Raw genomic sequence first — 10,329 nt, 5'->3', positions numbered from 1 at the left:
AGTTTTCATTTTATTCAATTTGGCCTCTAATGTAACAAATTTAACAACTAAACTTAATAAGTTTTACAATTTAGTCCTTTCATAAGCTAAGCTTAATTTCTATCAATTTCAAGCCTGATTTTTCAATTTCTCAACAATGGAAACTTATCAAAATTTCAATAATTGAACAAGTTGATACATGGGCTAGATAAATCAAGCTCTCATGATCATAAATCTATAAAAATAAAAGAAAAATGGTTTAGAGGCTTACTTGAAATTATTGTCGAAAGATCAAGAGTTTTGAAGCTTTCTTTTCTCTTTAGAAATAATGGACGGTTGTTGAAGGTTGAAGATGATGACTATTCTCATCTTTTTTTCCACTAAATTTTACTTATATACTAAAGTTAACTTGTAATTAAACTTAATTAATTAGTTTAATCTTGATTAATTATTCTTTAATAATCAATTAATTAACTCTAATGACACCCACCACCATCATCCACTAATATCTATTTTAAATTGGTTTATTAACTATTCTAGTCTCTTTATAATTGCTACCTAAGTTCCCAAGCCTTTTCTTAATTAAAAATTTATAGCGATTGGAACTTAACAATTTAATAGCTACGCATTAATTAATCACATTCTAGCTAAATTAATTAATCGAATTTCAATATATTTTTATAATAACTCCGTAAATATTCCTATTTAATATTTACAAACTTAGTTTATGAAAATAGGATTCTGAGACCGTATTTTTCGACACCAATGGAAACTGGGTTATTACAAGAGAGCACTTTAAGCATACCTCTAGACTTCTACTGATACTTAGGGGGACTTCTACCCATACAAGTCTACTTTTACCCATACATTTTGTGAGTTGTATTGATACAAGTCTATCTGCAATGCTACTAACAGCTAGAAATCATCCCAACGACTATAAACAATCGCAAAATTTTCTTTTGTTATAAATACACTTCAAGACATAAGAGAGACATATCCAATCATTAAACACAAGAGAATCAACTTAAAATCTTTATTTTCCTTCTTTCTCTTGTACATATTCATTAGGAGCTTATTGTAATGTCTTTTCTTACTCTCAAATCTTTGTATTTAGAGCTTCAATTTGCAAACACACACCTATTAGAGGTTCATTATTAATTTGCTCATCCTCTCTTTATTGTAAAGAGTATAGTTAAGGTTTTTAAGGTATAAAACCTTAGAGGATTAAAAGGATTGCTAGTTGAGCCTTGTAAAAGTTAGAAGGTTTTAGTTAAGCCATAAAGACTAGGGGGAATGTTCTATCTTAGCCTTGTGAAAAAGATGGAGATTGTAAAAGTTATACCTTCATCTTGAAAGATATTAATTCAAGTATATTGGATTGGGAAATCCTTGGTTGAGGTATACCAAGATAGTAGAGGTCGGCAATTGAGATTAGACCACTATAAATCGCATTGTCCAAACTTTTCTTTTCTTTCCTTATCATTTAGAAAAGTTTGCCAAAAAAAAAAAAACTAATTCACCCCTCGGCCCAATAAAGTTAAATATTAAGAAAATCATTGAAAAAATAGTTTTTAATATTGTTTGATAAGTTTTGCTTCCATCACTAAAAAAATAAATAAATTTCATCACTATTTTTTATGTTTGGTTATTATTATTTGATATTTAATAATACTGACTTTACAAAAGTGTGATTTTTTTTATCATTTTCTAAAAAGAAATATGTTTATCAACTAATAACTATTTATATTAATGTAGAATAAAATGGAGGTTATTAACATTGATAAGTCATACATATGCCAATAAAACTGCATAGTGAAGTAATGACGGTTCAAAAAGTAAATATTGGTTCAGCTTTAGGCGATAATTAATTTAATGTTTGAACTGTGAGATTCAAAATCATGCTTACATTCTTCGTATTGATATTTGTTAATTTGAAATCACACTTACACTTTGTATTAATATTCGTTAATTCTTTGATTTATGAGGTAAACTCAGTAATCTTACAACATCGTTTTAGCATCAAATTGAGAAGGTCCTCTTGGTTCGACGTTGGATGACATATCATTGTTGAGTCGATACAATCTACAATTGCCGTATTTATCTCATCGAAAAACAAATTAACATGATCAATTGAGTGAATGATTGGATCCATCAAAGAAATTAACGATCAAGTTGATTTGGATCACTATAACTAATTTATCGATTATAGAATCAAATATATTGTTCTACATCAATTCAAAACAGGAATCAAAATCGCCATGGATTTATTCAATTTTTGTGTTATCCAATTTTAATTTTTAATATTTTGCAAATTTATTTTTAATTTTAACATAGAATTTTATTTAATTACAATCTTAAAAATCAACTTTGGAAAAGAAAACGTGGAGATTACTTCACTTGAGTGTTAATTATAGTAAGATGCTAATTGAATATAATTTCTTTTAAAAGGAATTATAATCCCAATTCTCATCCTGGTCGAAAGCTACGGCGCGTGCAATCCTTCTAGGTCTCATTCATTGAATCTCACCAAACTCAGAAAAATGGTCTAATCTTTTCGTCAACCCCTGTACTCTTTAAACTTAAAAATTTAGTTTTTTACAAAAAAATAATTCTCTAAATGTATGATTTAAAAATTAAAATGATAACATTGTTAACTATAAATGTATAATATATAATATATAATATATAATATATGATTTAAAAGTAAAATTTAACAAAAAAATTACTGATTAGACTTTAATTTTGAAATAGAAAAGTAGGAAACTATGAAGAAAAACTAAAATTATGAAAATATAAGTAGATGGACTCAATTTTAAAAGTATAAAAAGAAAAAGGACCGGTGAAAGAGTTAAACCCACTGAAAATAAATATAAATTCCACTCTCCCCCTCTACTTTCCCTCGCAGTATCTTCTTCGCCCACCTTCCCTCCCATTGAAACCTATTCGATATTTTCACCTTTTGCATCACTTCGATGATGGCTTCTCTCAAAACCCCAACACTCAAAACCCCATCTTTTGCCCTTTCTTCTAAACCCCGCCTCCCTTCTGCCTTCTCCGCCGCCTTCCCCAACACCGCCCGCTTCTCACGCTCCCAGCCTCAACGCCGCCGCTTCTTAATCGTAACTGCTTCCTCCTCCTCTTTCTCCAACAAGCCCACCGTCCTCGTCGCGGAGAAGCTCGGCGAGGCGGGTTTAACGCTACTCAAGGAGTTCGCCAACGTGGACTGCTCTTACAACCTCTCCCCCGAAGAGCTCTGCACCAAGATCTCACTTTGCGATGCCTTGATTGTGCGCAGTGGAACCAAAGTTAACCGAGAGGTCTTTGAATCTTCAGGCGGGAGATTGAAAGTCGTTGGGAGAGCCGGTGTTGGGATCGATAATGTGGATCTGTCTGCCGCCACCGAGCATGGTTGTTTGGTCGTCAATGCGCCTACTGCTAATACCGTTGCGGCGGCTGAACATGGTATCGCGCTCTTGGCTGCCATGGCTCGTAACGTCGCTCAGGCTGATGCTTCCGTCAAGGCTGGTGAGAATTGATTTTGAAATTTTCTGGGTAACTTTTACATTCCATGTTTATTGCTTAGATGCCAGATTTTATTACTTTGTGAGTGATTAATTCCATGGATTCAATATTTGGGGAATCCTTGACTGTGTGTAAGAAGTATATTCGAATTATTGGCAGTTTAAAGTGATGTAATATGAGATTGTGGGATCATTCATCATAATTCTCTATGAATGCCATTGATATTTTAGTTGTTAGCCAGATTTCTAAGAAACATCCAGCTTATGTGGTTTTATATGATGTAGGGAAATGGCAGAGGAACAAATATGTGGGTGTATCCCTTGTTGGGAAAACGCTTGCTGTTTTGGGTTTTGGAAAGGTTGGATCCGAAGTAGCTCGGAGAGCTAAGGGGCTTGGCATGCATGTTATTGCACACGATCCTTACGCCCCAGCTGATCGTGCTCGTGCTATAGGTGTAGAGTTGGTGAGCTTTGATGAGGCCATAGCGACTGCTGATTTCATCTCTCTACACATGCCTCTCACCCCTGCTACTAATAAGATGCTCAATGATGAGACGTTTGCTAAGATGAAGAAAGGTGTTCGAATTGTCAATGTTGCTCGTGGGGGTGTGATTGATGAAGAGGCTCTTGTGAGGGCATTGGATGCTGGGACTGTAGCTCAGGCTGCTCTTGATGTTTTCAGCGAGGAGCCACCGAAACAGGACAGCAAGTTGGTGCAGCATGAGAGGGTTACTGTCACTCCACATCTTGGTGCTAGTACAATGGAGGCTCAGGTTAGTTAATTGTTTAGTGAATATATTCTTGTCTCACTTGTTTAGCTAATTGTTTAGTATATCAAGTTCAGCATTGGTATGTTTTTACAGGAAGGAGTGGCTATTGAAATAGCAGAAGCTGTTGTTGGAGCCCTGAAAGGGGAACTTGCTGCGACTGCAGTCAATGCACCAATGGTTCCTGCTGAGGTACAATGAGTTACTATTGATCTCGCTATCTGTTTTATTTCATTATTCATTTAGGTTTGCTGTTTCGCTTATCTGCTCTTCCCCTACAGGTTCTAACAGAGTTGAAACCATATGTTGAACTCGCTGAGAAACTTGGGAGGTTGGGTGTCCAATTGGTAGCTGGCGGAAGTGGTGTTAAAACTGTAAAAGTATCATATGCTTCCTCTAGAGCCCCAGATGACCTTGACACAAGGTTGCTCCGCGCAATGATCACAAAGGGCATAATTGAGCCTATTTCCAGTGTTTTTGTGAACCTGGTTAATGCTGATTACACTGCTAAACAAAGAGGACTGCGGATTACAGAGGAACGCATCCTTTTAGATGGTTCACCTGAGAGTCCACTGGAGTCCATCCAAGTTCAGATTGCGAATGTGGAATCAAAATTTGCCAGCGCCATGTCAGAGAGCGGTGAGATCAAGGTTGAAGGACGGGTGAAGGATGGAATTCCCCATTTGACGAAAGTAGGGTCATTTGAAGTGGATGTGAGCTTGGAAGGTAGCATTATACTTTGCAGACAGGTTGATCAGCCAGGCATGATCGGGACTGTCGGCAGCATTTTGGGCGAGGAGAATGTGAACGTGAGCTTCATGAGTGTTGGGAGGGTTGCTCCAAGGAAGCATGCAGTGATGGCCATTGGAGTCGACGAACAACCCAGCAAAGAAACTTTAAAGAGGATTGGTGAAGTCCCTGCCATTGAAGAGTTTGTTTTCCTCAAGTTGTAGGCTGGCTGTGTCAGTTCCGATAGGGGATGGTTGGGCATTTTTATACTACATTGTATTGTAGTGCACAATTTTGAAAATTTGTGGTTTGAGTGTGTCTTGTTATGTTGTTGTAGGTTTTAGGGTAATGAGAGGGGGAGAAGGAATAATTGAGCTGTGGAACAAAGAGTCTTTTGGTTATTTGTCTGATGGAGATTTGCATACGGTTTCTGTCAAATGTAGGATCTGCTTTCTGCTTTATGTGCTAATTATAATAGCCATATATATATAAAGCTTTCATGGCATTTTCAATTTTTCCAAAGCATTACAACACATTGAGTCAGTGTTAATGCAAAGTCAATTTTTTTAATCAAATTTGAACTCAAATCCCATTTGCTGGTAAAAAATCAACTTGTTTAACCTAAACCGAAATGATCTACTAGAAATGATTTGACAAATCAGATTACATACCTGACAAATAATTCGACATCTAAAGCGAACATTTCACCCGAAGAAGCCTGCATATAAAGCAACATCAGTTTCCATTGAATGTGAGCAAAGCATCCAGGACAGCAACAGCTTGGATGTATGGGCAAACTACAATATTAAACGCATGTTTCCCTTGAATTTGATTAATATATCATTTGGTAGTTGAGTTTGGTTCTAATATTTAATTTGATACTCATATCAAACAACATCATGTGACCTAATAAATGTTTGACACATGTATTAAGTACTTAATTGAGACAAAAATAACCCGTAAGTACTAAATGGAACATTGAAACTAAACTCAAGTATCAAATTGTAAAAACCATTAAAGTACCAAAGTAAACATTGAAGTCAAAAGTTAATTACCAAATAGTATATTAACCCAAAGAATTTCGGCATCCCTACACCTTTGCCTCCTATAGCCAGCGGTAGTTGGTGTTTTGACAGATATGTTGCTTTGACTGTAATTCATCTGTCTTGCTGACAACTAAAGGATAACATGTCTTAAGATTGTTCAAGAATTTCAGCTCTAAGCTTACTTGAATACCTTCCTCCGTTGATGTTTCTTAATTATAACACATAAATTTTCTGTTTTTTTACAGTGTTTCATCAGTTTCTAGCATAGGAAATGCTCAGTGAATTGGTTTGAGGCAGCCTGCAACTGGTGTCCGGTCATAACACCTATAAAAGATTAAAAACATATCAGACATTCTCTGCTGACATTTTAAGCAATTAGCTCAATGGAATCTGATTACTCCATTAATGATTTTTTTTAAAGAAAAAAAAAGGAATTTAAGACAACTATGTGACACCAGAGGTCACAGAAAGCAACTGGGACTTAACATTCTTTTCTTCAATCAGAACATATTCTTGTTTAGCCTTAAAAGCCCCAACAGTGCCAACAACACTTGGCAAATGGTATATGGCTTACAACACAAGGGATCACTCCTTTTTTGTTTTCTCTTTGTGCTTTCATAGGTTTTCTTGTTGGAACAACAATCCTCAAATATTTTTTTTGCACTTGAAAGAAAAACACACAGACATACATAACATATTCTGGTTTAGTTGGGTGAAGTAATTGGGGAAATGGGGGCATCCATAGCTAAAATAGCCAAGAAGTTGGGGTTCCTTCCTCAGTGTAGAATAAGGATTGTGATGGTGGGTCTTGATGGTTCAGGCAAAACAACCATTCTTTATAAGCTCAAGCTTGGAGACCTGCTTAAAACCAAGCCCACTATTGGTACTCATCTTTCCTTCCATTGCTGCCTATCATGCTTTCTTTTCTGTCATATTAACTTCTTTCACCCATCCTGCTTTTATCTTTCTCTTTTCCTTTTAAGTTAAATTCTGAATTTCCTCCGGTTACTTGCAATGCTTTGATTCGTCGGAATTTGATATTCTTCCACTTTACTGAATTTAAGAAATTATTGCTGTTTTTTTTAGTTCCTTTACTTTAATTTATTAACATTTTATCATCTTACTTTACTTTATGAAAATTAAGAAATTAATCCGATTGTTTCAAGCATCTCATATTTATCTTTTAAGTTCGATTTTAAAAAAAATTAAGAAGTTAGTCTCTTTATTTTAATTCATCGAAAAATATGATATTTGTATGTTATAAAAATTAAGAAATTAGTTTTTTGATATATACACAAGAACAAATCTAGGGGTTCGTAGAGGCCCCCAAAAAAAAATTCAGTTTGATTCTTTAAAATTTTTTAATAAAGATAAAAATACATTTTAACTTCTGTATGTGGGAGCCACTTTTTCCGTAAGCAAAAGGACTAAAATGATAAAATTTTAATTTAATCTTTTAAAAATTATAATTTTACTATTCTAAAAATTATATTTTAATTTAAATACTTGAAAAGATTTTCTAGAAGCAGCTAATTTCTGCTACTTTATTATATGTATACGGTTAAATTGGTGGTTTTTGTTAATTTTTTACATATTTTTATGTTAGAAATTTTAACATAAGAATTTAATAATATTATTTATTTGGATTAAATTTTTTATTTTTGAAGACCAAAATTTATATCGGAAATTTAGGGCCTTTTGTTTACATTTCTTATTGAGCAGGGTTTAACGTTGAGACCATACAGTATAAAAGCATATGCTTCGATGTATGGGATATTGGAGGGGACAGCAAGGTAATGTTTTTTATTAATTGAAAATCTTATTTATTGTATCAGCTTATTTTCTTTCGGAAAAAAAAGTTTTTAAAATGTTAAATTATTTTGGGTTGAGTTGAGATTTTGTCTCTCGAATGTTTGAAGAGGTCGTTTAAAGACGTGAGGATTAAATCCTATGAAGTATACAATGCTCACATCCCCTTAATAAGTGATCATGCATCATGCATGGCTTGATTAGATAATGTATTCTAATTTTGTGAATCCTCACCTTCAACTTAGACTCTTGCCAAAGTTAGAGACATTACCCCAATAGACAATACCGATCCATTGAAAGATCCATTGACTCTAGATGAATGACACTTTAAAAACTTATTAAGAGGAATCGATTTCCCTTCAAAAAAAATATACTTTTATATGTTAAATGAATGAGGTCGGAAGGAGTACCTTAATTCAATTGGTCAAATAGTGTAAATGTTGTTTTTCCCCTTTTTCTTTTTTTAACTTTAATCAAATTGAATTATTCATTTTTGAACCTCTTAAAAAAATTCAATTTAAATTATTTTAAATTTAATGGTATAAAAAGTTCTCGAAGTTAAAAGAAAATGACCCAAGTTTTTTTCAATTTTTTACACTAAATTGAGTCCCTAAACTAATAATCGATGTCAATGTGGATCATTAATCAAAATTGTTAATTTAAGAATTTAATTGAATACAAAAATTAGAAGAGAATTAATTGAATTTTTTGAAAATATCATTTTAATGGGATGTTTTAGCTTTGAGTCAATATAAAATTTGAGTGTGGGTGAATGAAGTACAATAGAGACTAATTTGGTAAATAACACAGATTCGGCCACTGTGGAAACATTACTTCTTGAACGTCCAGGCTATTGTGTTTGTGGTGGATAGCAGCGATAGAGAAAGAATCTCAGAAGCTCGGAAAGAGCTCCATTGGGTTTTGGCTGATGTTAGTAAGCTTTTCATTTTCTATATATTTTTATTTTCACCCATTCTTCATTTTTCTTAAAAAAATATTTGTGTTGTGATGTTACATATTTAGACACCAAAATGAGATTATGTCACTATTATATCTAGTTAGATCTATCAATTGAACGGGAAGACAAGAATAATATTATTCATACAAGCAAATGATCTTTTCGTATGGAACATTGTAAATATATTTTTACAAGAACCTAAATGTACACCATAGAAGAAATTGCAATTTTGATCAATACCACCTAATGTTGTCTCCTTTGCTTTTCTTAAAAGTATCCATGTTTAACATCCAAGCCTAGCACATAATTAAATACAGGTATTGGTTATGAGCATGTACTTTATTAATCCTTGTTGTCACTGCAGAAGGAACTGGAGAATGCAGCAGTGTTAGTGTTGGGCAATAAGCAAGACCTGTCAGACGCCATGTCTTCCTCTGAGATGGCTGATAAACTTGGTTTACACAGTCTTGGTCAGCGACCCTGGTAATAACTGTTTCAATTGTCCCTCGTTCAGATTGCATGCCATGGGTGATTGTTAGTTAGGGAATTTAAGGGTTTGATGTTTATTTGAGCAGGTATATCCAGAAAACTTCAGCTTGCAGTGGTTATGGACTGTATGAAGGCCTGCATTGGCTATCCAACAACATCTCAAACATCGCAGATTCATGCTCATATAATCACTTTCCTAATCCTTTTTCTCGCCCACATAAAATTGATTTAACACTCATTGAAATTGAAAACGTAATATTACTTTGAAAATCTTGTACTACTCCTTTTTTCCAGGTTGATATGAGTATATATATTGTGAACCATAGGGGGAATATATTTATTAGGATTTGGAGGATATTTTCATAAATTTTGATTCGGGAAATATATTTTAAAAATATTGAGAATCAACCAGGGCTACTTTCACTACATTTTCATGCACAAATATTAAACTATTTAAGGGTAATCTTCTTATTTACTTACTAAACTTTTAATTTTTTTGATTTAGCCACTAAACTATTTGAATTCAATTTTTTTGGCAGTCGAACAGCCATTTGAAATTTGATAGATGTGTTGATGTGAGTTTTTTTTTATTGGTCTAGTAATAACTGTAGCCCTCTAATGTTTACAAATTCTAACAAATTGATTTAAATATAAAAAAAATCATAGCCCTCAACATTTACAAAATGACAAATTTTAATTTTTAAAAATTTTATAAATCGGGCCACCCCGAGGCCTGTGCTCCATTCGTGGCGACTTGAGCCTCTCGAAACCTGCGCACCTAAAAGAGACAAGACACGTCCCTGCCCATTTAATAAAGAAGTCTTTATCTGATTCTAAGGCCCAAATTGTCGTTAACACATCCAGTTTGGGCTTAGAAAAACCAAAAAGTTTTTCTACAATTCAAAGCATACCATTTTAGTAAATAAAAATCATCCCATATCATTTTAGTAGAAAAATTATTAAAATAATATTATTTACGAAACTTGACGGTGCGTAGTTGAACCCCTGGAGCCAACTTTCTTCTTTTGTTG

General features: G+C 33.7%; 2 protein-coding genes across 2 annotated transcripts; both read left to right on the top strand.

Annotated features, from left to right (window-relative positions):
• Positions 1-2,892: 2,892 nt before the first annotated feature.
• On the top strand, positions 2,893-5,501 carry LOC107894299 (D-3-phosphoglycerate dehydrogenase 1, chloroplastic-like). Its single transcript, NM_001326828.1, has 4 exons — positions 2,893-3,504; positions 3,786-4,273; positions 4,364-4,459; positions 4,549-5,501. The coding sequence occupies exons 1-4, from the start codon at positions 2,952-2,954 to the stop codon at positions 5,218-5,220; spliced, it is 1,809 nt and encodes a 602-aa protein (NP_001313757.1). The 5' UTR covers positions 2,893-2,951; the 3' UTR covers positions 5,221-5,501.
• Positions 5,502-6,518: 1,017 nt separating this feature from the next.
• Positions 6,519-9,665, top strand: LOC107894968 (ADP-ribosylation factor 2). Its single transcript, XM_016820124.2, has 5 exons — positions 6,519-6,925; positions 7,765-7,835; positions 8,662-8,781; positions 9,174-9,292; positions 9,385-9,665. The coding sequence occupies exons 1-5, from the start codon at positions 6,772-6,774 to the stop codon at positions 9,563-9,565; spliced, it is 645 nt and encodes a 214-aa protein (XP_016675613.1). The 5' UTR covers positions 6,519-6,771; the 3' UTR covers positions 9,566-9,665.
• Positions 9,666-10,329: the final 664 nt, after the last annotated feature.

Source organism: Gossypium hirsutum, chromosome A13, assembly GCF_007990345.1.
Source record: "Gossypium hirsutum isolate 1008001.06 chromosome A13, Gossypium_hirsutum_v2.1, whole genome shotgun sequence".
Taxonomy (NCBI): domain Eukaryota; kingdom Viridiplantae; phylum Streptophyta; class Magnoliopsida; order Malvales; family Malvaceae; genus Gossypium; species Gossypium hirsutum.
This window is presented reverse-complemented; position numbering and strand designations above follow the sequence as displayed.

Bases quoted from the DNA above. Each gene is read 5' to 3' on its own strand.
- LOC107894299 (NM_001326828.1), top strand. From the start codon at position 2,952: ATGATGGCTTCTCTCAAAACCCCAACACTCAAAACCCCATCTTTTGCC. The intron at 3,505-3,785 runs GTGAGAATTGAT...TATATGATGTAG, and splicing joins TGATGCTTCCGTCAAGGCTG to GGAAATGGCAGAGGAACAAA. The intron at 4,274-4,363 runs GTTAGTTAATTG...ATGTTTTTACAG, and splicing joins CTAGTACAATGGAGGCTCAG to GAAGGAGTGGCTATTGAAAT.
- LOC107894968 (XM_016820124.2), top strand. From the start codon at position 6,772: ATGGGGGCATCCATAGCTAAAATAGCCAAGAAGTTGGGGTTCCTTCCT. The intron at 7,836-8,661 runs GTAATGTTTTTT...TAAATAACACAG, and splicing joins ATATTGGAGGGGACAGCAAG to ATTCGGCCACTGTGGAAACA. The intron at 8,782-9,173 runs GTTAGTAAGCTT...TTGTCACTGCAG, and splicing joins TCCATTGGGTTTTGGCTGAT to AAGGAACTGGAGAATGCAGC.